This window comes from Pseudophryne corroboree, chromosome 4 (assembly GCF_028390025.1).
Source record: "Pseudophryne corroboree isolate aPseCor3 chromosome 4, aPseCor3.hap2, whole genome shotgun sequence".
In the NCBI taxonomy this organism is placed as follows: Eukaryota; Metazoa; Chordata; class Amphibia; order Anura; family Myobatrachidae; genus Pseudophryne; species Pseudophryne corroboree.
In genome coordinates this window covers 272468779-272496108 of record NC_086447.1, presented here as the reverse complement: position 1 = coordinate 272496108, position 27330 = coordinate 272468779, and the positions used below count along the sequence as shown (strand labels likewise).

Below are 27330 nucleotides of genomic sequence, written 5' to 3'. Positions count from 1 at the left end.
ATAAAGTTTAAAATGTATGTCTACGTGTTGTTATTATCCAACTGGTGTCTTATTTTCAGTTGCTCAATATCCGTATTAAATATGGAATGATTCCAAGTCAATCCACATATAAGGACCCACATCCACTTACCGTATAAGTGTATTTTTTTTAATTTACAGTACCCCAAGCTTGCAAAAGTCCTAAAACACATCTTAACATGTACAGTACAACAAATTCACCCTGATTACCACCCTGCTATACAATTTACTGGAGATGAGCGGGTTCGGTTCCTCGGAATCCGAACCCCCCCGAACTTCAGCCTTTTTACACGGGTCCGAGGCAGACTCGGATCTTCCCGCCTTGCTCGGCTAACCCGAGCGCGCCCGAACGTCATCATCCCGCTGTCGGATTCTCGCGAGGCTCGTATTCTATCGCGAGACTCGGATTCTATATAAGGAGCCGCGCGTCGCCGCCATTTTCACACGTGCATTGAGATTGATAGGGAGAGGACGTGGCTGGCGTCCTCTCCGTTAGTAGATAGAGACACTTGAGTTGATTACTTAGTAATTTTGAGGAGCATTAGGAGTACTCAGAGTGCAGAGTTTTGCTGATAGTTAGTTACTAGTGACTGACCACTTTATTATTTAATATAATCCGTTCTCTGCCTGAAAAAAAACGATACACAGTCACATACCATATCTGTGCTCAGCCTCAGTGTGCTGCATGATAATATCATCTATGTATATCTGACTGTGCTGAGTGCTCACTGCTCACACAGCTGAATTGTGGGGGAGACTGGGGTGCAGTTATAGCAGGAGTACAGTACACACTTTTGCTGCCAGTGTGACTGACCAGTGACCACCAGTATATTGTCTGCCTGAAAAAGTTAAACACTCCTGTGGTGTTTTTTTTTTTTATTCTATAAACGCATTCTGCTGACAGTGTCCAGCAGGTCCGTCATTCATTATATTATATAAATATTTACCTGCAGTAGTGTTATATTTTTTTTGTTCATCTCTATCATCTTTATCATCTCTATATTAGCAGACGCAGTACGGTAGTCCACGGCTGTGGCTACCTCTGTGTCGTCAGTGCCCGTCCATAATTGTATACCTACCTGTGGTGGGTTTTTTTTTTCTATCTTCTTCATACTAGTAGTTTAGGAGTCTGCTGACAGTGTCCAGCAGGTCCGTCATTATATTATATATACCTGCAGTAGTGATATATATATATATTTTTTATATCATTATCATCTCTATACTAGCAGACGCAGTACGGTAGTCCACGGCTGTAGCTACCTCTGTGTCGTCAGTGCTCGTCCATAATTGTATACCTACCTGTGGTGGGGTTTTTTTTTCTATCTTCTTCATACTAGTAGTTTAGGAGTCTGCTGACAGTGTCCAGCAGGTCCGTCATTATATTATATATACCTGCAGTAGTGATATATATATATATTTTTTATATCATTATCATCTCTATACTAGCAGACGCAGTACGGTAATCCACGGCTGTGGCTACCTCTGTGTCGTCAGTGCTCGTCCATAATTGTATACCTACCTGTGGTGGGGTTTTTTTTTTCTATCTTCTTCATACTAGTAGTTTAGGAGTCTGCTGACAGTGTCCAGCAGGTCCGTCATTATATTATATATACCTGCAGTAGTGATATATATATATTTTTTATATCATTATCATCTCTATACTAGCAGACGCAGTACGGTAGTCCACGGCTGTGGCTACCTCTGTGTCGTCAGTGCTCGTCCATAATTGTATACCTACCTGTGGTAGGGTTTTTTTTTCTATCTTCTTCATACTAGTAGTTTAGGAGTCTGCTGACAGTGTCCAGCAGGTCCGTCATTATATTATATATACCTGCAGTAGTGATATATATATATTTTTTATATCATTATCATCTCTATACTAGCAGACGCAGTACGGTAGTCCACGGCTGTGGCTACCTCTGTGTCGTCAGTCACTCGTCATCCATAAGTATACTAGTATCCATCCATCTCCATTGTTTACCTGAGGTGCCTTTTAGTTGTGCCTATTAAAATATGGAGAACAAAAATGTTGAGGTTCCAAAAATAGGGAAAGATCAAGATCCACTTCCACCTCGTGCTGAAGCTGCTGCCACTAGTCATGGCCGAGACGATGAAATTCCATCAACGTCGTCTGCCAAGGCCGATGCCCAATGTCATAGTACAGAGCATGTAAAATCCAAAACACAAAATATCAGTAAAAAAAGGACTCAAAAATCTAAAATAAAATCGTCGGAGGAGAAGCGTAAACTTGCCAATATGCCATTTACCACACGGAGTGGCAAGGAACGGCTGAGGCCCTGGCCTATGTTCATGGCTAGTGGTTCAGCTTCACATGAGGATGGAAGCACTCAGCCTCTCGCTAGAAAAATGAAAAGACTTAAGCTGGCAAAAGCACAGCAAAGAACTGTGCGTTCTTCGAAATCACAAATCCACAAGGAGAGTCCAATTGTGTCGGTTGCGATGCCTGACCTTCCCAACACTGGACGTGAAGAGCATGCGCCTTCCACCATTTGCACGCCCCCTGCAAGTGCTGGAAGGAGCACCCGCAGTCCAGTTCCTGATAGTCAGATTGAAGATGTCAGTGTTGAAGTACACCAGGATGAGGAGGATATGGGTGTTGCTGGCGCTGGGGAGGAAATTGACAAGGAGGATTCTGATGGTGAGGTGGTTTGTTTAAGTCAGGCACCCGGGGAGACACCTGTTGTCCGTGGGAGGAATATGGCCATTGACATGCCTGGTGAAAATACCAAAAAAATCAGCTCTTCGGTGTGGAAGTATTTCAACAGAAATGCGGACAACAGGTGTCAAGCCATGTGTTGCCTTTGTCAAGCTGTAATAAGTAGGGGTAAGGACGTTAACCACCTCGGAACATCCTCCCTTATACGTCACCTGCAGCGCATTCATCATAAGTCAGTGACAAGTTCAAAAACTTTGGGCGACAGTGAAAGCAGTCCACTGACCAGTAAATCCCTTCCTCTTGTAACCAAGCTCACGCAAACCACCCCACCAACTCCCTCAGTGTCAATTTCCTCCTTCCCCAGGAATGCCAATAGTCCTGCAGGCCATGTCACTGGCAATTCTGACGAGTCCTCTCCTGCCTGGGATTCCTCCGATGCATCCTTGCGTGTAACGCCTACTGCTGCTGGCGCTGCTGTTGTTGCTGCTGGGAGTCGATGGTCATCCCAGAGGGGAAGTCGTAAGACGACTTTTACTACTTCCACCAAGCAATTGACTGTCCAACAGTCCTTTGCGAGGAAGATGAAATATCACAGCAGTCATCCTGCTGCAAAGCGGATAACTGAGGCCTTGGCATCCTGGGCGGTGAGAAACGTGGTTCCGGTATCCATCATTACTGCAGAGCCAACTATAGACTTGATTGAGGTACTGTGTCCCCGGTACCAAATACCATCTAGGTTCCATTTCTCTAGGCAGGCGATACCGAAAATGTACACAGACCTCAGAAAAAGACTCACCAGTGTCCTAAAAAATGCAGTTGTACCCAATGTCCACTTAACCACGGACATGTGGACAAGTGGAGCAGGGCAGACTGTGGACTATATGACTGTGACAGCCCACTGGGTAGATGTATTGACTCCCGCCGCAAGAACAGCAGCGGCGGCATCAGTAGCAGCATCTCGCAAACGCCAACTCTTTCCTAGGCAGGCTACGCTTTGTATCACCGCTTTCCAGAATACGCACACAGCTAAAAACCTCTTACGGCAACTGAGGAAGATCATCGCAGAATGGCTTACCCCAATTGGACTCTCCTGTGGATTTGTGGCATCGGACAACGCCAGCAATATTGTGTGTGCATTAAATATGGGCAAATTCCATCACGTCCCATGTTTTGCACATACCTTGAATTTGGTGGTGCAGAATTATTTAAAAAACGAGAGGGGCGTGCAAGAGATGCTGTCGGTGGCCAGAAGAATTGCGGGACACTTTCGGCGTACAGGCACCACGTACAGAAGACTGGAGCAACACCAAAAACGCCTGAACCTGCCCTGCCATCATCTGAAGCAAGAAGTGGTAACGAGGTGGAATTCAACCCTCTATATGCTTCAGAGGTTGGAGGAGCAGCAAAAGGCCATTCAAGCCTATACAACTGACCACGATATAGGAGGTGGAATGCACCTGTCTCAAGCGCAGTGGAGAATGATTTCAACGTTGTGCAAGGTTCTGCAACCTTTTGAACTTGCCACACGTGAAGTCAGTTCAGACACTGCCAGCCTGAGTCAGGTCATTCCCCTCATCAGGCTTTTGCAGAAGAAGCTGGAGACATTGAAGGAGGAGCTAACACTGAGCGATTCCGCTAGGCATGTGGGATTTGTGGATGGAGCCCTTAATTCGCTTAACAAGGATTCACGGGTGGTCAATCTGTTGAAATCAGAGCACTACATTTTGGCCACCGTGCTCGATCCTAGATTTAAAACCTACGTTGTATCTCTCTTTCCGGCAGACACAAGTCTGCAGGGGTTCAAAGACCTGCTGGTGAGAAAATTGTCAAGTCAAGCGGAACGCGACCTGTCAACATCTCCTCCTTCACATTCTCCCGCAACTGGGGGTGCGAGGAAAAGGCTCAGAATTCCGAGCCCACCCGCTGGCGGTGATGCAGGGCAGTCTGGAGCGACTGCTGATGCTGACATCTGGTCCGGACTGAAGGACCTGACAACGATTACGGACATGTCGTCTACTGGCACTGCATATGATTCTCTCTCCATTGAAAGAATGGTGGAGGATTGTATGAGTGACCGCATCCAAGTAGGCACGTCAGACAGTCCGTACGTATACTGGCAGGAAAAAGAGGCAATTTGGAGGCCCTTGCACAAACTGGCTTTATTCTACCTAAGTTGCCCTCCCACAAGTGTGTACTCCGAAAGAGTGTTTAGTGCCGCCGCTCACCTTGTCAGCAATCGGCGTACGAGGTTACTTCCAGAAAATGTGGAGAAGATGATGTTCATTAAAATGAATTATAATCAATTCCTCCATGGAGACATTCACCAGCAGCAATTGCCTCCACAAAGTACACAGGGAGCTGTGATGGTGGATTCCAGTGGGGACGAATTGATAATCTGTGAGGAGGGGGATGTACACGGTGATGAATCGGAGGATGATGATGAGGTGGACATCTTGCCTCTGTAGAGCCAGTTTGTGCAAGGAGAGATTAATTGCTTCTTTTTTGGTGGGGGTCCAAACCAACCCGTCATTTCAGTCACAGTCGTGTGGCAGACCCTGTCACTGAAATGATGGGTTGGTTAAAGTGTGCATGTCCTGTTTATACAACATAAGGGTGGGTGGGAGGGCCCAAGGACAATTCCATCTTGCACCTCTTTTTTCTTTAATTTTTCTTTGCGTCATGTGCTGTTTGGGGAATGTTTTTTGGAAGGGCCATCCTGCGTGACACTGCAGTGCCACTCCTAGATGGGCCAGGTGTTTGTGTCGGCCACTAGAGTCGCTTATCTTAGTCACACAGCAACCTCATTGCGCCTCTTTTTTTTCTTCTTTGCGTCATGTGCTGTTTGGGGAGTATTTTTTGGAAGGGCCATCCTGCGTGACACTGCAGTGCCACTCCTAGATGGGCCAGGTGTTTGTGTCGGCCACTAGGGTCACTTATCTTAGTCACACAGCTACCTCATTGCGCCTCTTTTTTTCTTCTTTGCGTCATGTGCTGTTTGGGGAGTATTTTTTGCAATGGCCATCCGGCCTGACACTGCAGTGCCACTCCTAGATGGGCCAGGTGTTTGTGTCGGCCACTAGGGTCGCTTAGCTTACTCACACAGCTACCTCATTGCGCCTCTTTTTTTCTTTGCGTCATGTGCTGTTTGGGGAGTGTTTTTTGGAAGGGCCATCCTGCGTGACACTGCAGTGCCACTCCTAGATGGGCCAGGTGTTTGTGTCGGCCACTAGGGTCGCTGAGCTTAGTCACACAGCTACCTCATTGCGCCTCTTTTTTTCTGTGCGTCATGTGCTGTTTGGGGAGTGATTTTTGGAAGGGCCATCCTGCGTGACACTGCAGTGCCACTCCTAGATGGGCCAGGTGTTTGTGTCGGCCACTTGGGTCGCTGAGCTTAGTCATCCAGCGACCTCGGTGCAAATTTTAGGACTAAAAATAATATTGTGAGGTGTGAGGTGTTCAGAATAGACTGAAAATGAGTGGAAATTATGGTTATTGAGGTTAATAATACTTTGGGATCAAAATGACCCCCAAATTCTATGATTTAAGCTGTTTTTTAGGGTTTTTTGAAAAAAACACCCGAATCCAAAACACACCCGAATCCGACAAAAAAAATTCGGTGAGGTTTTGCCAAAACGCGTTCGAACCCAAAACACGGCCACGGAACCGAACCCAAAACCAAAACACAAAACCCGAAAAATTTCCGGTGCACATCTCTACAATTTACACCAATCTTACATTTATACTCTTTTTATGCTCAAACAATTTACTGATTCTTAAACCAATATATTTGTGAGTAATTTTGTCCTACTAAGCACTTTTTTCCCATTGTAATATGGCTGGGCTGAAATGTAATCTTTGGTATTAAGGGAAACTTGCTGGCAAGCCCCAAAACGTAGAAATCCATATTTCAGCGTATCACAACAATAAATACAGCTCACAGCTCTTTTAGTACCTGCCAAAATGTCATACTTAACAATATCCTGTCACCTCCTGTTTTGTGAATGTCAGTGAATGTTTTTTTTGTCAGTGTGGACATACAGTAGACTACAGCAACTAACACAGGAGAAGAGAGAGTGACAATGTTGTCTCCCTTTCACACTTGTATATACTCCTGGAATGTTCATGAGAGTAGATCTCGCCGATCCTTCTTTTTATTGAGTACGTAAATCATTGCACAGTGGAGTGGGTGTGGGTGTCAGATTTAGAGATGTGTTAGGACCAGCACTTGCCTATGGGTGTATTTCCCAGGATCTCCAAATGAAGGGTCCAAAAAGTAGGCAAGTATGTTTCCCAATACTTCATATGTTAGGTACTAAGGGGGATATGTACTAAGCAGTGAAAAGAGTGGAGAAGTGAGCCAGTGGAGAAGTTGCTCTGGGCAACCAATCAGCTGCTCTGTATAATTTTATAGTATGCAAATTATAAATGTAACTTCAATGCTGATTGGTTGCCATGGCACTTCCCCGCGGGCTCACTTCTCCATGCCATTGGTTGCCGTGGGCACTTCTCCACTGGCTCACTTCTCCACTCTTTTAACTACTTTTTGTAGTTACAGTTCTTGGCAATGTCCAGCTGTGCAAAGTAACCTAATATTGGTCATTTTCATGCACACTTCTATAGAGGGGTTCACTACGATATGCCGGCGGTCGGGCTCCCGGCAACCAGCATACCGGCGCTGGGAGCCCGACCACCGGCTTACCGACAGTGTGGCGAGTGCAAATGAGCCACTTGCGGGCTCGCCACGCTCGCCACGCTACAGGCACGGTGGCGCGCTACGCGCGCCACGCTATTTTATTCTCCCTCCAGGGGGGTCGTGGACCCCCACGAGGGAGAATAAGTGTCGGTATGCCGGCTGTCGGGATTCCGGCGCCGGTATACTGTGCGCCGGGATCCCGTCAGTCGGCATACTGAAGACCACCCCTATAGAGTGCTAGGAAGAAATGAATGGCAACTAAGGGGGTCATTCCGAGTTGTTCGCTCGCAAGCTGCTTTTAGCAGCTTTGCACACGCTAAGCCGCCGCCTACTGGGAGTGAATCTTAGCTTATCAAAATTGCGAACGAAAGATTCGCAATATTGCGAAAAGACTTCTCTGTGCAGTTTCTGAGTAGCTCGAGACTTACTCTGCCAGTGCGATCAGTTCAGTGCTTGTCGTTCCTGGTTTGACGTCACAAACACACCCAGCGTTCGCCCAGACACTCCTCCGTTTCTCCAGCCACTACCGCATTTTTCCCAGAAACGGTAGCGTTTTTTCACACACACCCATAAAACGTCCAGTTTCCGCCCAGAAACACCCACTTCCTGTCAATCACATTACGATCACCAGAACGAATTCCAGGAGACACTTTGCTGCCATTGCGGATTATTGAATCATCCCCTTGGACTATAACTGACATTACTATATATTGCTCTAAAAGGGTGCATTTTACAAATTAAAGGCACAATGCAAACCCAACTATGATATCATGCACAGTTTATGGCATCTTGTTTTTGTTTGTTTGATGGAACATAGGCATCTGGGCACAGTAGACTGTGCAGCATTGAAAGTGAAACTGGTGCAATTACTTTGTGTTCCGGTAATTGGTCTCTGTAGACTATTGGGGTGATCTGAGGTTTGATCAGTGTATAAATCCATACTTTATTTTAGAGAGAGAAAAAAAGAGACTAAAATCTAGACACATTGGTGTCTTTGTAATTATGGAAGCTATAGAACAAGATCTTGAGTTCTATTCTATACAGAGTGTTAAAATTGGTTAATTAATGTGATAAGTCTCATATAAGTCATATTATGGCACCAATAATTATTATTGCTTCCTCTTTAATATATACAGTACTTAAGGAACACAAGCCTGCTGTCCTTTCATTCCTTAACATGCAGAGAATGCATGTCAAGCATAATTGTGCAGTATAATTAAAGATAGTACATTGCCTATTCTCCAATGAGACACAGTATACCACATACTGTATATAGTACCCTGAAATACAGTACACTTTACCTTAAATGTCCTTTTAATATTCTTGTGTGTCTTGTTACAGGTCAAAAAATGTATTGAATTCATCAAGCAGAAAATGTTTGGATAGTGGTCAAGACACTGAAAATTCAGAAGTTCTTGGCCTAATGTCTTTTTCACATATGTTTCTAAATCAAGACGATGAAATATTACCATCTGGCTCCAACAGTGAAAACTCTCAAGAGGAAAAAACAGTTTTAGTTCCATTTAAGAATTGTACTGAAACAAAAGGCATTGTAGAGCCAAATCTAGAAAACCAAAGTATTTTAGAAGTAATTAAAGAACATCAGAATGAACATGGCAAACTATTTCTGCATCTGAAGGATAATATAAATGAGTTAAAAAACTATGTTACTGAAATGGGGAAGAAAATTCCAGTGCCTGACCAGTGTGTCATTGAAGGTAAGCTGCCAAACCATTGATTTAGTTATAAAATATAATTGCCATTGACATTTTAAACAGTATGATGATGCAGAATGATGTGTTGTATGTACCTAAAAATATTTTACCTACTAAATTCGGGATCGGTATGAAATACCTCCAATCAAATTCCCAACGGTTGAAATCCCGACAGCAATTGACCGACGGTCAAAATTCCGACATGGACAAAATACCGACATTTAAAATACCGACAAGGTCAAAATACCGACATGTAAAATGCCAACAGGTCAAAATACCGACATGCCGGTTTCATTGTTTTTGTGTATGTCGACATATGTCGACATGGACACCATATAAGTGTACCGCGTCCCCTCGCATGGCTTGCTGCGCTTGCCATGCTTCGGGCACGGTGCCTCGCTGTGCTCGGCACACTATTATATTCCCCCTACAGGTCCACTGGGATGGTAAAGTATGAACAAGTCGGTTTCAATGAAAAAATCATGAAAAAATCATGAAAAAATCATGTCGGTATTTTGACCTGTCGGTATTTTAACCTTGTTGGTATTTTAAATGTCGGTATTTTGTCCATGTCGGGATTTTGACCTTGTTGGGATTTTGACCGTCGGTCAATTGCTGTCGGGATTTCGACCGTCGGGATTTTGATTGTAGGTAAATTGATTGCATCCCCTAAATTCACATGGTTAGCATTCTGCCTAAAAGCTCATACTTTAACTTTTAATAGTATATGTTTCAGAAACATTTTCTATCATTTTGTTAATTATACCCTTTTCAGACAGAAAATGAAATTACCGGGTGAAGCAGTTCCATCCGGTAATTTCATGAAACACGCGGGTCCTTTTTCTGTGTGAAAGGGTCAACCCGTGTTTTAATTCCCGGAACTTCGACACAGGAATTTACCAGGGTCGGAGACCCGGGAATTAGGACATGGGTTGACCCTTTCACACAGACAAAATACCCATGTTGATCTGCAAATTACCAGGTTGAAATTTTCGATCCGGTAATTTGCATGTCTGTGTGAAAGGGGGGTTAGGTAGGTCCCGGCAAAACGACCCAGCACTGAAATGCCGGGTAATTGCCGGGATTTTCAGACTTTTCTGTCTGAAAAGGGTATATTAGTACTGTATAAATGTTTTTAAAACAGAAGTTGTTCAGATTTTCCATAAAGAACAAGCATCATGTCCCTTGGTGAGAGCTTCCACTGACATACTGTATAACATAAAGAAATGTAATGTGGAAGAATCTGGTTTCATATTGAGACTGATGCATTGTAAGACTTACGGCAATTTTCATTTACAATCATTGGGTGGAATTCAAATGATATATCACGCCCAATCTCCTGTTTAAAATGATCCCCGTTATCATGCATAACGCGCCCATAGTAATCAGGTTTAGCCGTGTGAAGGATTGGGTGCCTCGCTACTCCAAGGGCAGCAAGCTGAAATAATGATACCATGCCCCCGAAGGCAGAAACAGAACGGGTGTAGAAAGGGGTGAAAAGAATTGAATCCCGCCCAATGAGTGATAAATTTCACTGTGAGCGATAAATTGCACTAGCCAATCAGCTCCTACCTGCCATGTTACAGACTGTGGGCCAAATGTAATAGATTGAGAGATTCAGAAAGTGAGAGATTTGGTAAGGTTTTTCAGTTTTTTTTAAAGTGGCAATCATTTACACTGCAAAACCAGGTTAATGTTGCTGTGCAAATGATTGCCACTTTAAAAAAAACTGCAAAACCTTACCAAATCTCTCACTTTCTGAAACTGTCACTCTATTACATTTGGCCCAATGTTTGAAAAATGACAGTTAGGAGCGGATTGGCTGGTGCAATTTATCACTCACAGTAAAATGTATCACTCATTGATAAATAAGGGCAAATATCTGCTAATGGAAAGAAAACGTGTAGAGGGGTAGGAGATGGGGGAGAGAAATTGCAGAACAAATGCAGACGTTTCTGCCATAGTTGCCGGTTTTCAAATATCCTCAATTGTGGCTTTTTAGTGAATACATATTATGTCTGTAATTTGAGACACAGTTGCATTCAAACTCTGCATCAGCCTCAAAGTCTGTGGATCTTATTTATGAGCATCCTTGTTAGGTAAGCAAAACATCCTTACTTTGGATGGTGAGCCTTGGTGGTCTGACAAATGGACATCAAGGTGCACTCTCTGATTTTAACTGGTCCCTCTACAAACCCACATGCACTTCTAGTTTGTAGAGCTGTGTCCTGACTGTGGAGAGTAGGCATGCACCTTGACATGTGATGGGCAAAAAAAAAACCTGAAGAAGCACTCTGTGCAAAACTCTAATAATATCACACGTTCATCCTCTTACACATGGGGCCAGATGTAATGATGCCCGGCGGGCTCGGACATATTTTTAAAAGGGCACTCACAAGGCAAAACCTTGCCTTGTAAATGATTGCCCCTTTAAAAAACATTCAAGTTTACCCGGCATTCCCGCATGGCCTCCCGAACTCAGGCACCATTTCATCCTGCCAATCATGTTTAATCATGAGAGTGAGGGGACAGCTGGACTGCATGTACGACAATTAGCATCAGATCTGTTTGGGTGTAGTATGTTATGCCGACAGTCGGGCTCCCAACGGCCCGCATACCGACGCCGGAATCCCGACCGCCGGCATACAGACAGCTGGACGACCGCAAATGAGACCCTTGCAGGCTCGCTGCGCTTGCAACACTGCGGGCACGGTGGCGCACGTATTCTCCCCCCAGGGGGGTCGTGGACCCCCAAGAGGGAGAAAAGATGTTGGTATGCCGGCGGTCGGGATTCCAGCGCCGGTATGCTGGTCGGCGGGAGCGCGGCCACTGGCAAACTGAAGACCACCCGATCTGTTTAATACTCATTTTTATATTGAACGAAGCAGGCCTAGAGAGTTTCTTCAGCTAAGACATAAAACATTGCCCTGTTATCATGAAACAGTATTTTTTTTTCTCCCCCTTTGCAAATGGTTCCAATTTGTAGTTATCATGATCTTTACTGTGGGCCTAATTCAGACCTGATCGTAGATGTGCAAACATTTTTAGGCATGCTAGGGGATGGCCAACATGGAGCTAGTCCGCCCAGGACCTAGCCTCCACCCCCAACCGCGCGCGCAGCCGTGTCAAAGCATTGCACAGCAGGGATGCTTTCGCACCTGCCAAGTAGCTCCCTGCCTCCCAGCTACCCGCCATGTTTTTCACTGCAGCAGCTGCATGCAAACAGTCCAAACACGCCTGCATTATCCAGCCGCCCCCCCCCCCCCAACGCCGCCGCAATGCCATCCCAACTCTGCCGACGCACCCCCAGACCACCACGCGACCGCCTTTGCCTGTCAATCAGGCAGAGCCAATCGCACAGGTGAGATGCCTTTGTATCTCATTGTGTGTGCATGTGCAGTGCGGCTGCTGCGCATGCACACACTGCATAGGGCTTCAGCCTGCGATCGCTGCCGCTGCAGCAACCAGGTCTGAATTATGCCCTGTATTTTTTCTCCAGAAACAAAAAATCCTCAAAGTTGAACACAATACATTTTTATGCCTATTTATGGATATAATCATCCAGAAACTGTCCTCAGTATTTATATCACAAATATTTTCATTTACTTCTGAGTTTGCTTCATACCTAGAAAGTTAGCTTCTTTCACTGACTGAATTTAAGTTTCTATAACATTTCGGGCAGGATGTACTAAACAGAAAATGCGGTAAACCCCCGCATTTTTGGTATGTACTAACAGTCAGCCGCCGGGTCAGCGCCGCATAGGGGTTCGCCAGATTTTGCTGGCGATACCCCATAGAGGCCTATGGGCTTCTCTCCGCAGCATTGTGTGAGGGATCCGATCGGATCCCTCCCAACATGCCCCTCTGCCAGCCCTGTTATTCTGCATATGCGCAGAATGACACAGGGGGTCGAATCCCAGTAGTCAAGGAGACGCCGGGGATCGCGGAGGACAGCTCTTATCGAAAGAGCTGTCCTACGCAATGCTAAGCGCATATGTAAATACATATGCGCTTAGCATCGTGACAATGGGTGGCGATGTCATTTAGTACATCCCGCCCAATGTGTGAAAGTTGGAGAAACACCCTGGACACAAAGGGGTAAATTTACTAAGGTGGGAGTTTTTTTAGAACTGGTGATATTGCCCATAGCAACCAATCAGATTTGATCTATTATCTTCTAGAAGCAGCTAGATAAATGTTAAGTAGAATCTGATTGGTTGCTATGAGCAACATCACCAGTTCTACAAAAAACTCCCACCTTAGTAAATTTACCCCAAAGTCTCAAGACACTACATGCAGATGTTTTTTTTTTTTACATATGCAAGTTGTATTGTGTCGCCTGTTAGCATGTTTTGCATTCGTAAGATTTGCCCAATGATTTCCCACACTGAACCCGATGTCAGTGGGTGTCTTTGACACAGCCCTGTGCTTCAACAGAGGTGTTGTCTCACTTGGTCTTCCTCTTCATGTTGCTCTATAGAGCCAGCGTTGATCAATGCATGAGCAATGGATGCTTTGAAATCCAACTGATTCTTGTCATTGAATCCAGTCGCATCAAGAAAATGAAAGGACACCTAAAAGTACAATTTTCAGTTTTATAAAGTCTGTGTAGGTACATCGCCACACACTGATCCATAATGTCCACTCCCCCATATGCATGTCATACTACTCTATACCTAACCTTGTTGCTAGATGCTCTTAATGTAAGGAGAAAATAAAAAAATACTACCACAGCTGCTACTATGACTAATAATAATAATTTGAAATAATTTACAATTTAAATAAGTTTAAATAAAATATATTGATACATACTGTATAAGGGCATCAGCTGTCAAAACTGGTATATATAGCTGTTACAGATGTACTGTAGCCACGCTCATCCTTGCTGTAGTTTTGCCATACATGCATCTTAGTTGCGGCATACATATAGTACAGGTTGGCATAGTAAGGCGTGATAAGGCGTACTAAGGAGCAAGAGGATCCACAGCATGCAATACATAGCTTCACCAATGGGTGGCAATTGCTCCACTATTGAAAACTACAGTGCGAAAACAGCAGCAGCGGATGGATTCGGCACTACTGAATACTACTGTATACAATAGCAAGCCCTGACAGGTGAGCCAGTCACTTATAGTACTGTAAAGCTTTACAGTGTAAATAAAGTAAAGTTCTTTATGTAAAGTAATACAAGTCACATGGTCCTTGCAATTTCGGCAGTGATACTGTATGCGGAGGCAGAGATGCAGTGATCCCTTACAAATAAATGATGGGCTCGATGGACACTGCTTGAAATTATGGATGAGCGGGTTTGGTTCTTTGGGAACCGAACCCAATCGGACATTGTGATCCGGGCTGGGATCCAAGGCCGGATTGAAAATTCCCGCCTTACTTGGATCTCAAAGCGAGACCAAACATCATCTTCCCGCTGTCGGATTCTCGCGGGTTTTGGATTTTAGTCCCGTGCATCGGCACCATCTTCACTCCGGCTGTGGAGAGTGTACTGGACGGACATGTCTATCTCCAGTACTGTGTTGCCTGGTGTAGTGTGGGGTGGGTGCTCTGTCTGCTATATCTAAAAGGGGGGCTCTTTCTGTCTGCTGTATCTGAAAAAGGGGTACTCTCTCTGTCTGCTGTATCTGAAAAAGGGGTGCTCTCTCTCTCTCTCTGCTGTATCTGAAAGGAATGCTCTGTCTGTCTGCTGTATCTGAAAAAGGGTGCTCTCTCTTTCTGCTGTATCTGAAAAAGGGGTGCTCTCTCTGTCTGCTGTATCTGAAAAAGGGGTGCTCTCTCTGTCTGCTGTATCTGAAAAAGGGGTGCTCTCTGTCTGCTGTATCTGAAAGTTATGCTCTGTCTGCTGTATCTGAAAAAGGGGTGCTTTCTCTGTCTGTTGTATCTGAAAAAAGGGGCGCTCTCTCTGTCTGCTGTATCTGAAAAAAGGGTGCTCTCTCTGCTGTATCTGAAAGGTATGCTCTGTCTGCTGTATCTGAAAAAGGGGAGTTCTCTCTGTTGTATCTGAAAAAGGAGTGCTCTCTCTGTTGTATCTGGAAAAAGGGTTGCTCTCTCGGTCTGATGTATCTAGAATGGGGAGCTCTCTCTGCTGTTTCTGAAAGGGATGTTCTCTCTGTCTGTTGTGTCTAAAAGGGGTGCTCTCTCTGTCTGCTGTATCTGAAAAAGGGGTGCTCTCTCTGTCTGCTGTATCTGGAAAAGGGGTGCTCTCTCTGTCTGCTGTATCTGAAAAAGGGGTTCTTTCTCTCTGTCTGCTGTATCTGAAAGGGGTGCTCTGTCTGTCTGCTGTATCTGAAAGGGGTGCTCTCTCTGTCTACAGTATCTGGAAAAGGGGTGCTCTCTCTGTCTGCTGTATCTGAAAAAGGGGTTCTTTCTCTCTGTCTGCTGTATCTGAAAGGGGTGCTCTGTCTGTCTGCTGTATCTGAAAGGGGTGCTCTCTCTGCCGGCTGTATCTGAAAGGGTTGATCTGTCCGTCCATCCAGGGGCACTGTCCTAGTGAAAAATTAAAATAATAAAATCTAAAAAAACAAAAAGCCTAAATTTATAATTATAAAAAATATATATATTTTTTGCTTGTGCTGTACCCCAGTGTACTATAAAATGTTCATTTTATTTTCATAAGTACTGCGACACTGCCAGTCAGACTGCAGTATATTATTTCCTACTCATAAACGTATTGTGCAATGCTGTAGGTGAAGTCAACCACAGTGTGTAACTATTATATATATTTCTGACTCATTTGTGCGACGCTGTCGGTGAAGTCAACTGCAGTGTGTAATTATTATATATATTTCTGACTGATTTGTGCGACGATATCGGTTAAATCAACCGCAGTGTGTAAGTATTATATATATATATATATATTTATTTATGACTCATTTGTACAACACTGTAACTGCCGATGTGTGTTATAAAAAATAAGTCTACATATTTCTGACTCATTTGTGCGATGCTGTCGGTGAAGTCAACCAGTGTGTAATTATTATATATATTTCTGACTCATCTGTGCAATGCTGTCAGTGAAGTCAACCGCAGTGCGTAATTATTATATCTATTTCTGACTCATTTATGCGACGATGTCAATGAAATCAACCGCAGTGTGTAAGTATTATATATATATTTCGGACACATTTGTACAACACTGTAACCGCCGCTGTGTGATATAAAAAATACTTCTTCAGATTTCTGACTCATTTGTGCAACGCTGTTGGTGAAGGTCAACTGCAGTGTGTAATTTTTATATATTTCTGACTAATTTGTGCCATGCTGTCGGTGAAGTTCAACTGTAGTGTGTAATTATTATATATATTTCTGACTCATTTGTGCGACACTGTAACCGCAATGTGTGATATAAAAAATAATATACTGTATATATTTTGATTTAAATTAAAATTTTGTGCTGTGTCATCCCAGTATACATCCAGGGACTGCAGATGCTCCATCCATCTAGGGGTGTTCTGTCAGTCCACCCAAAATAAAAGACATCTTTTTTTATATTTTGTGCTGTATCCTCCCAGTATACATCCAGGCGTGCTCCGTTCATTTCAGGGTGCTGTGTCCGTAGCTCATATTCTTATGTTGTTCTATTTTCTTAAGTCTTCTTATCAACACATTGTGATTCATTCAAATTAATATTATTATTAATAATAATAATTATAAATTAACTAAATTTAAATAAAATTAATATAAATAAACTCTCCACATTTGTAAAGAGAACCTTCTGCATATCAAATATGTCTTTGAGGAACAGAAGAATATGATAACAAATACATGAAATTAATTACATTTAAATAAACTGAAATTAAATTAAATCTAAAATATTGTCTTTTTTCTTTTTCTTTGCCTTAATCATCTTTTTGTGAACTGAAATCTTGAGCCTTGCCTAATGCATATTTTTTTTTAACTACATTCTCTTTTAAAATATTTTGTGCTGTATCCTGCTGTGTCCGTAGCTCATATTTTATGCTATACTTATTGTCCTATTTTCATAATTCTACTTATCACTACATTGTGATTCATTCAAATTAATATTATTGATAATAATTATAAAATAACTAAATTGAAATTAAATTAATATAAATAAATGCTCCACTCTTATATAGTGAATTTTCTGCATATCAAATATGTTTGTGAGAAACAGAAAAATGTGATCCAAAATAAATTAAAATCATGATTACAGCATCTAAAATAGTCTTTTTTTATTCTTCTTTGTCTTAATCATCTTTTTTCTCCACACTTGTATAGCAAACCTTCTGCATATCAAATATATCTTTGAGGATATGAAGAATTTGATGCAAAATAATAACTGAAAATCATGATTACAGCATCTAAAATATTGTCTTTTTTATTCTTCTTCACCTTTATCATCTTTTTGTGAACTGAAATATTGAGCCTTGCCTAATGCTTCATTTTTTAAATACATTCTTTTTTTAATATTTTGTGTTGTGTCCATCCTCCCAGTATATACATCCAAGGGCTGCTGCGGCTCCGTCCAGCTACCTTGGTGCAAACTTTTGGCCTAAACTGGATAAAATCAATATTGTGAGCTGTGAGGTGTTCAGAATAGACTGGAAATGAGTAGAAATTAATGTTATTGAAGTTAAGAATTCTGTAGGAACAAACCCCCAATTTCTGTTATTTTAGCTGTTTTTATGATTTTTTTTCCAAAAATACAGATCCAAAACCAAAACTTGCAAGGGCGGATTTGGCAAAACCAATACAGATCCAAAACATGAAGGAGATCTAGATCCAAAACCGGCGCACACCCCTACTTGAAATCATCAGTTTGTGTCACAGCAGAAAAATGACTTTTTGTATTGAGCTGACTGTGTCCTTTGTCCAACAAATTTTTTTTTAACAATAAACCCTTGCAAACAGTGACATCACTATGTTACTGCAGGTGCGTAAGTGTTGACAACCTGCCTTCTTTGGTCTAGCGGTAGCGTGGCTGCATAGCATAACCAGGCACCTGGGTTTGATTCACAGAAAGGACAATTTATTCTAATAATTTTTTTTTAATTCTATCGTTATCTATATTATACTGCAGATATAGTTAACATATTTTTTACACACTGTTTGTAGGAAAAACGGACTGTGCATCTTTGAGCGCACAGTGAAAGTTGCACTACACAGCCACACAAATACACAGCTCCAGGGGGGCTTGTTTCTTGCTGCTTATTGTGCTCTTTGGGTCCCTTTCCCCCAAACTCAAGCTAGCATGAGTCATTCATCACAAATACTCACAGTGGTGTGGAGGTGGGGAGGCTGCCTACAGTATGAACATGTTGCACACTGTGATTTACAGCATGCTGTGCTCATGGACCTTGCAAGTTCAGTAGTGAAATGCGGTAGAGATGCAGTGATACTGTCTTATAAATAAATAGGGTCCTCCAGGGCTGCTGCTTGAAATGATTACTTTGTGACCAAGACCGAAAAAGGACTTTGATGTTTGCATTGAGCTGACTTAATTTTTTTCCCAACCAAAAAACCACCCATGATTATATCACTACGGGTGTGCAAGAGTTGACAATATGCCTTCTTTGGTCCAGCGGTAGCGTGACTGCTTAGCATGCCCAGACACCCATGTTCGATTCCTAGAAATGGACGATTTTTTTTAAATAAAACAATTTAGAATTCTGTTGTTATCAATATTATACTGCAGATATATGTATTATCTCATTTTATTTCACAACAAAAATGGTTTGTCTGCTTGTAGGAAAAACCGACCGTGCGTCCTACACTGTTTGAAACAATTTAGAAGTTTTTAATACTATGCTGGATATAAAGTACTGTATATTTGACATTACAAATCTCATGTTATTTAGACACTGCCACTTGTGCCATGCTAACTGTCCTTGCAATTTTGGCAGTAAAATGCAGCAGAGATGCAGTGATACTGTACCATGTCTAATAAATAAATGGGGGCATACAGGGCCACTTCTTGAAATGATTACTTCAGATCACATCAGAATTCTAACCATTTGTCATTTCTGGGAATCAAATCCAGGTGCATGGGTTTGTTAAACAGTCACAGTACCACTAGACCAATACTGGTTGCAATGTATTTTTCTTTACTGTGTTTATTGTAGTTGTAGTTCACTGTTATTTTCAGTTGGCCAACAGATGCACAGTCAGTTCAATGCAAAAATACCTTTTTCTGTGCTGATACCAGTAGACACTATGGGCCTAATTCAGACCTCATTGCAGCAGCAAATATGTTAGTTAATGGGCAAAACCATGTGCACCTCGGGGGGAGTGGGGGAGGTGTGTGTGTGGGGGGGGGGGGCAGATATATAATTTGCAGAGTGAGTTAGATTTGGGTGGGATGTGTTCAAACTGAAATCTAAATTGCAGTGTAAAAATAAAGCAGCCAGTATTTACTCTGCACAGAAACAAAATAACCTACCCAAATATAACTCTCTCTGCAAATGTTATATCTGCCCCCCCTACAGTGCACATGGTTTTATCCATTAGCTAACAAAATTGCTGCTGCGATCAGGTCTGAATTAGGCCCTATAAGTGAATGTGAGTGCACCAGCCATATACTGTATAACAGTAGTACTGTAACTGCTTGTTTGCTTGCGGCAATAGACGCACACTCAACTCTTGATAGAATGTTATGACATATGTAAAGTGAGGACAGTATCTCATAGAACGCCCCCTGGAGCCCACCATTTATTTGTAAGGCATGCTACAAATACAGTATCTGGAAACTTGAAGGCTGTGAAATCAAGCTAATGGCGAGTTTTAAACCCACACAACGCCAGCGGCTTTGTCATTGAAGCAACTTAAATAAATAAAAGAAAACCTGTACCGTCGCCTTTGTCCTATTGGTCCAGGCTATTCAGCTTTTTGTCTGTCTCCTAGTGAGAAGGGAAGAAAAAAAACGTACAGCATGCCACCCTTCCTAGAAAAAAACAACCCAGTGCTAAGTAGAACTGGGCCCTTCCTGGTCCTCTTGGCTGTGGGCAATAGCCGGGCCATACTGAATAATGACAGGGAGGCCACACTTTTTTTCCACTTTACTTTTACTGTCTCTCACTGCCATATAGCTGCAATTGCTGATACCCTGCCAGCCAGTGAGACTTTTTCTGTGTTTTTCCTGAGTGTTTCGTCGAATTGAGAACTCAGTGCTTATCTAGTGAATAACATTTTAACATAGTAACATTTTAAAAATTGAGGACAGCCATTTGCAGCTTGGTGTATTTCTGATGATTATTCTGCAAGTTTTTGCTGAAAAGGCAGCACACGGTGGCCATGCACTGCAAATGAGCCAGTTTGCACTTAGTAAATGAGGCTGTGATAAATATTTACTTTGTAGTTAAACACAATTTTTATTTACCAGAAGTATGCATTCATTAAATACATTAGTTTGGAAATATGAGCTAAACCTACCATGTTGCCTGTGATAGGGATTTTCACTGGATTTCTAATATTGAGGGTATGTGCATATTTTAATGTGTCATAGAACAGAATTTTATGGCTAGAAAGGGGATACAAATTAACTGCTATTCAGCAAAATTAATTTTTTCGAATGTCAGTATTTATGTCATCTTGATTGTGGTGCTGTATAGTCAAAGCTTATTAGACATTCAATACTTGTTCATACCTCTCAACTTTTCCTCACTCTAAATCATGTCTGAGAAGGGGCAGAGCCTCACCTAACTGCCTCCGCGCTCCCTACACTGTGAAAAGATGCATCTATTCACCCGCTGCTTGCTTGCTGCTCTGCAGCAGTGTGTGGTCCCCCCAACTCCCCATCACCACGGGACACTGCGGCCTGCAGGTGGGACAGCCGGACAGTCCTGGACAAAAATGGGACTGTCCCACTAAAAACGGAACAGTTGGGAGGTATGCTTGTTGAACTCTTTTAACAGAAAGGAATGCCAGGCACAAGTCTTACTTGATAGACTTGGCTTAGCTAGGACAATTACTCACTGGAATTTAAACACTGCATATGCTGCAAACAGGCAAACACATAGACTATAAAACCCATTAAATTCTGTGACCATACCTATTTGCTTACATACTATGCATTCCTAGACTTTTTTTTTCCATTTCTCTTTGAGCATATGTGTGTAATTCTATACATATGTGGTATGATTGAGTTTATTTAACAAGCTTGAATTTATTTTGTTTGGCTGTTATTGTTTGCTTTATTATTTACTATGGGGTCTATGTACTAAGACTTGGAAGGAGATAAAGTACCAACCAACCAGCTTCAAACACAGCCTGTAACATGGCAGTTAGGAGCTCATTGGCTGGTACTTTATCTCTCTTCATTTTATCACTCTCCAAGCGATGATGCATCTAACCCTATATCTCTTTCCAAGGCTAAGTACATAGGGCCTAATTCAGACCTGGTCACTGCAGCTGCAGCGTACGCAGGCTGAAGCCCTGTGCTGTGTGCGCAAGAGCAGCAGCCGCACTGCGCGTGCGCACACAGTGAGATGCAATGGCATCTCACTTGTGCGATCGCCTCTGCCTGACTTGACAGGCAGAGGCGGTCGAGGGGCATGTCAGCGGCATTGCAGCTGCATTTTTGGACGCGGTCCATACAACACAGGCGTGTCAGGACCGTTTGCAGGGCGGGACGCAGAGGCTGTGTGACGTCACACGCAATCTCTGCGGCTAAGTGTGGTAAGTGAATAAAATAACTGACATTTTTCTGTCAGAAATGTGTATGTCTGTAAGTTAGGCAGGGATGTGCTGCTCTCAGTGAGGCAGTGATGTCCTGCTGTCAGTGAGGCAGGGGTGTGCTGCTGTCAGTGAGGCAGGGATGTGCTGCTGTCAGTGAGGCAGGGATGTGCTGGCTGCAGTCAGTAAGGCAGGGATGTGCTGTTGTCATGTCATTGAGCCATCTCAGCTCATGTCAGTGAGCCAGATGGAGTTTGTGACTGCATTGGCTTCACTGTGACTGGTAGTGGCTTCCTATTGGAAGTACTACCTGCCAGTCACCCACAGGACAGGTAGTCCCATTGGAAGGTGTTTCCTCCCTGTGGGTCTGCCAGACCGGGCTACGATAGACAGAGAGCTGGATTCATGTGGAAGCCACTCCCTGCCTTTCAGGCAGCCCTAGTCGGCTTCTATTGGCTACAGTCGATGCAGTCCATAGAAGGCGGGGTTTTGCACCAGCGCAGTCACGGCACCCCTGGTGTGCATGCGCCTGTCCCGGTGAGAGGCCAGCAGCAGCCTCCCTCCTCCACCCCAGTAGGAGCCGCCACTGGTTGGAAGCAGGTTAAGTGTGCAGATACACTGGAAAGTATGTGGTTGTTGAGAAATAATGTGTGGTCAAGTGATCTAATGTGTCCAATCATATTAGTGATGTTTCTGTCATTATGCCATGCCATTTTCTATATATATAGTTGTGGAAGGCAGGTATATTTGTCTAATGTTTCTTAACTATGTGTTTTAAAACCCCAGGAATATTATTTTGGCTCTGCTGGGAACTTTTAGCTTTTACCAAAACCCAGAAAAGGGTTCCTGGGGTTGGATGGAAGAATGGGAAGGTAAAAAGGCTGTCAGCCTGGTCATTAGTCTCTCACACCGCTTGGGGAAAAGGAGGCTATGGAGTCTCCGTGAGCAGTGGCGTAACTCCCACCCCCGCCTCCACTGCAGAGGCTTAGAGGCAGAGGGCTGCGGGGGTGCTGCCACTGATTGCTGCTGCAAGTTTGGGAAGGAGCCGGAGGGCACAGCAGAAACGGGGGGGGGGGGGGTGTCAGCGAGTCAGTCAGCTCTGCCAGCCAGTCACTATTGTTAGCGCCGGTGTCCCAACGCGCCGCATTACAGGGAAGTACACGCACCTAAATAAACTACAGCTCCCAGCAGCCTTTAGCACCAAAGCATTCCGGCGCAAAGGGCTGCTGGGAGCTGTAGTTTATTGAGTGCATCTTCTTCCCTGTAATGTGGCACGTTGGGACACCGGCGCTAACAATAGTGACTGGCTGCTTGGCTGCTGTGCGAGTCTCTGGGAGAGCCACTGCCAAAGGGCGGACAGCAGCTTAGCTGCTTCCAGGAGGAGAAGCATTACCCGCCACTCCCCCACTCACAGTACCTCCAGGCCCCATCCGCGGCACCCCCACACACCCCCTCCACCACCCGCGGTGGCTCTGGACCCCCTCCCCCACCCACAGCACCCCTGCACCCATCCCTCCCCCACCCGTGGCACCACCACACCCGCCCCTCCCCCATCCGCGGCACCCCTGCAACCGCCCCTCCCCCACCTGTGGCACCCCATACCCCCTCCCCCATCCGTGTCTCCCCCGTATTCACCACTCCCCCAACCACAGCACCTAGTAAGTGATTTATCAGGCCCTGTGTGCGCTGTTCACGCCGTTGCAAGGGGCTAAAACCCCTTAACCATCGCACGCCCTTTGTCCATGCAATATTTAACCACTCACACAATTATGATTGGAGGTAATATGCCATATAATAAAAATATTGCACGCCACAGGGCACGCAAGGGTTAAGGAGGCATAGCCCCTTACGGTGGTGTGAAGAGCACCCGTTGGGCGCGACGAATCACCTAGTGTATATGTATATATATATATATATATATGTAATAATCCACAATCCGGCACTCCCACGTAAGCCAAAAATAACCTGCCAGGGTGCCTTCCTAGGGGCCAACAAACCCCGTCCAATATACAAATGACAGAGGCGGCACTCCCGGACTCAATACTTGGTGAAAAACAAAGTGCTTTACTTCATCTTTTTGGGGTACTCCCCCCGTCATCAAGACACACTTAATGTTGAAGTAAAGCACTTTGTTTATCACCAAGTATTGAGTCCGGGAGTGCTGCCTTTGTTGTATGTGTATATATATATATATATATATATATATATACACACAGTACCAATCAAAAGTTTGGACACACCTTCTCATTCAATGCTTTTGATTTATTTTAATTATTTTCTACATTGTAAATTAATACTGAAGACATCAAAACTATGAAAGAACACATATGGAATCATGTTGTAAACAAAAAAGTGTTAAACAAATCAAAATATGTTTTATATTTTAGATTCCTTAAAGTAACCACCTTTTGCTTTGATGACAGCTTTGCACACTCTTGGCATACTCTCAATCAGCTTCATGAGGTAGATTCCTGGAATGGTTTTCCAACAGTCTTGAAGGAGTTCCCAGAGGTGATGAGCACTTGTTGGCTGCTTTCCCTTCACTCTGTGGTCCAACTCATCCCAAACCATCTCAATTGGGTTTAGGTCAGGTGATTGTGGAGGCCAGGTCATCTGACGCAGCACTCCATCACTTTCCTTCTTGGTCAAGTAGCCCTTACATAGCCTGGAGGTGTGTTTGGTGTCATTGTCTTGTTGAAAAACAAATGATGGTCCCAGTAAGCACGTGGGATGGCATGGCGCTGCAGAATGCTGTGGTAGCCATGCTGGTTAAGTGTGCCTTACATTTTTAATAAATCACCAACAGTGTCACTAGCAAAGCACCCCCACACCATCACACCTCCTCCTCCATCAGGAGTACTGCAGCACAACTTTGTTTAAACAGATGTACAGTAAGATCTCTCAGCAGTCCAGCAGCAAGGCTAGCTATGTCTATCTGGCTCCATGTGGACCGAAAATGTTTGAGCAACATGTATAAGCTGAGTATGCTTTAAATTTTTTTCCATTTTTCAGTACATCCGGGAGTCTGGAGAGTGCCCCCTCTTGAATAGTATCTATATTTAAATACCATTGGGTATTTGGTGGACACCCCAGCTGTTGTGGGCCCTTTGGATGATGTGAGTGCGACCTGATTGTATGTATGTATGTATGTATGTATGTATATATATATATATATATCAGTAGCGCACGCAGTGCCATTTCTTGTGGCGGGCGAGCCGTGCAACCGCACGGGGCGCCTGCTGCGGCACTTTGCGGCTCCTTTTCTCCCCCGCCTCCCTCTTCTCGAGCACTCCTGCTCGGGGGGCGGAGTTTCGCAGAATGACGCGGTTGCGTCATGACGCAATCGCGTCATTCTGCGAAACTCCGCCCCCGAGCAGGAGTACTTGGGAAGATGGAGAAGGAGCAGACAAGCTGGAAGGAGGAGTCGGCCGGCGTGAGGGAGGAGAGACGGCCCGACCCGAAGAGCGGGAAGATCCTGATTGCTGTTCATGTGTAAGTAGTCTCTCTCCCCGCCCTCTCCCTTCCTTCCCCCCCACTTGACACTTGCCTGCCATACTGTGTAAAATGGGGACACATGCCTGCCATACTGTGTAAAATGGGGACACTTGCCTGCCATACTGTGTAAAATGGGGACACATGCCTGCCGTACTGAGTAAAATGGGGACACTTGTCTGCAATACTGTGTAAAATGGGGACACCTGCCTGCCATACTGTGTAAAATGGGGACACTTGCCTGCCGTGCTGTGTAAAATGGGGACACATGCCTGCCATACTGTGTAAAATGGGGACACTTGCCTGCCATACTGTGTAAAATGGGGACACATGCCTGCCATACTGTGTAAAATGGGGACACTTGCCTGCCATACTGTGTAAAATGGGGACACATGCCTGCCGTACTGAGTAAAATGGGGACACTTGTCTGCAATACTGTGTAAAATGGGGACACCTGCCTGCCATACTGTGTAAAATGGGGACACTTGCCTGCCGTGCTGTGTAAAATGGGGACACATGCCTGCCATACTGTGTAAAATGGGGACACTTGCCTGCCATACTGTGTAAAATGGGGACACATGCCTGCCATAATGTGTAAAATGGGGACACATGCCTGCCGTAATGTGTAAAATGGGGACACCTGCCTGCCGTACTGAGTAAAATGGGGACACTTGCCTACCATACTGTGTAAAATGGGGACACATGCCTGCCGTACTGAGTAAAATGGGGACACATGCCTGCCGTACTGAGTAAAATGGGGACACATGCCTGCCATACTGTGTAAAATGGGGATACCTGCCTGCCGTAATGTGTAAAATGGGGACACCTGCCTGCCGTACTGTGTAAAATGGGGACACTTGCCTGCCGTGCTGTGTAAAATGGGGACACCTGCCTGCCATACTGTGTAAAATGGGGACACCTGCCTGCCATACTGTGTAAAATGGGGACACTTGCCTGCCGTACTGTGTAAAATGGGGACACATGCCTGCCATACTGTGTAAAATGGGGACACTTGCCTGCCATACTGTGTAAAATGGGGACACATGCCTGCCATAATGTGTAAAATGGGGACACATGCCTGCCGTAATGTGTAAAATGGGGACACATGACTGCCGTAATGTGTAAAATGGGGACACCTGCCTGCCGTACTGAGTAAAATGGGGACACTTGCCTACCATACTGTGTAAAATGGGGACACATGCCTGCCGTACTGGGTAAAATGGGGACACATGCCTGCCGTACTGAGTAAAATGGGGACACTTGCCTGCCGTACTGAGTAAAATGGGGACACTTGCCTGCCATACTGTGTAAAATGGGGATACCTGCCTGCCGTAATGTGTAAAATGGGCACACATGCCTGCCGTACTGAGTAAAATGGGGACACTTGCCTGCCATACTGTGTAAAATGGGGATACCTGCCTGCCGTGCTGTGTAAAATGGGGACACTTGCCTGCCGTGCTGTGTAAAATGGGGACACTTGCCTGCCGTGCTGTGTAAAATGGGGACACTTGCCTGTCGTAATGTGTAAAATGGGGACACATGCCTGCTGTAATGTGTAAAATGGGGAGTTTTGCATGCGTAATGTGTAAAATAGGGACACATGCCTGCCGTACTGAGTAAAATGGGGACACTTGTCTGCAATACTGTGTAAAATGGGGACACCTGCCTGCCATACTGTGTAAAATGGGGACACTTGCCTGCCGTGCTGTGTAAAATGGGGACACATGCCTGCCATACTGTGTAAAATGGGGACACTTGCCTGCCATACTGTGTAAAATGGGGACACATGCCTGCCATAATGTGTAAAATGGGGACACATGCCTGCCGTAATGTGTAAAATGGGGACACCTGCCTGCCGTACTGAGTAAAATGGGGACACTTGCCTACCATACTGTGTAAAATGGGGACACATGCCTGCCGTACTGAGTAAAATGGGGACACATGCCTGCCGTACTGAGTAAAATGGGGACACATGCCTGCCATACTGTGTAAAATGGGGATACCTGCCTGCCGTAATGTGTAAAATGGGGACACCTGCCTGCCGTACTGTGTAAAATGGGGACACTTGCCTGCCGTGCTGTGTAAAATGGGGA

At 44.4% G+C, this 27330-nt stretch overlaps 1 protein-coding gene across 2 annotated transcripts in view; it reads left to right on the top strand.

Annotated features, from left to right (window-relative positions):
• The window catches only part of VEPH1 (ventricular zone expressed PH domain containing 1), a 988289-nt gene that overhangs the window by 520208 nt on the left and 440751 nt on the right, over positions 1-27330 (top strand). For both annotated transcript variants that reach the window (XM_063916128.1, XM_063916129.1), the window contains exon 9: positions 8730-9106. In XM_063916128.1, the coding sequence (XP_063772198.1) occupies positions 8730-9106 (377 nt within the window). The remainder of the gene's footprint in view (positions 1-8729; positions 9107-27330) is intronic.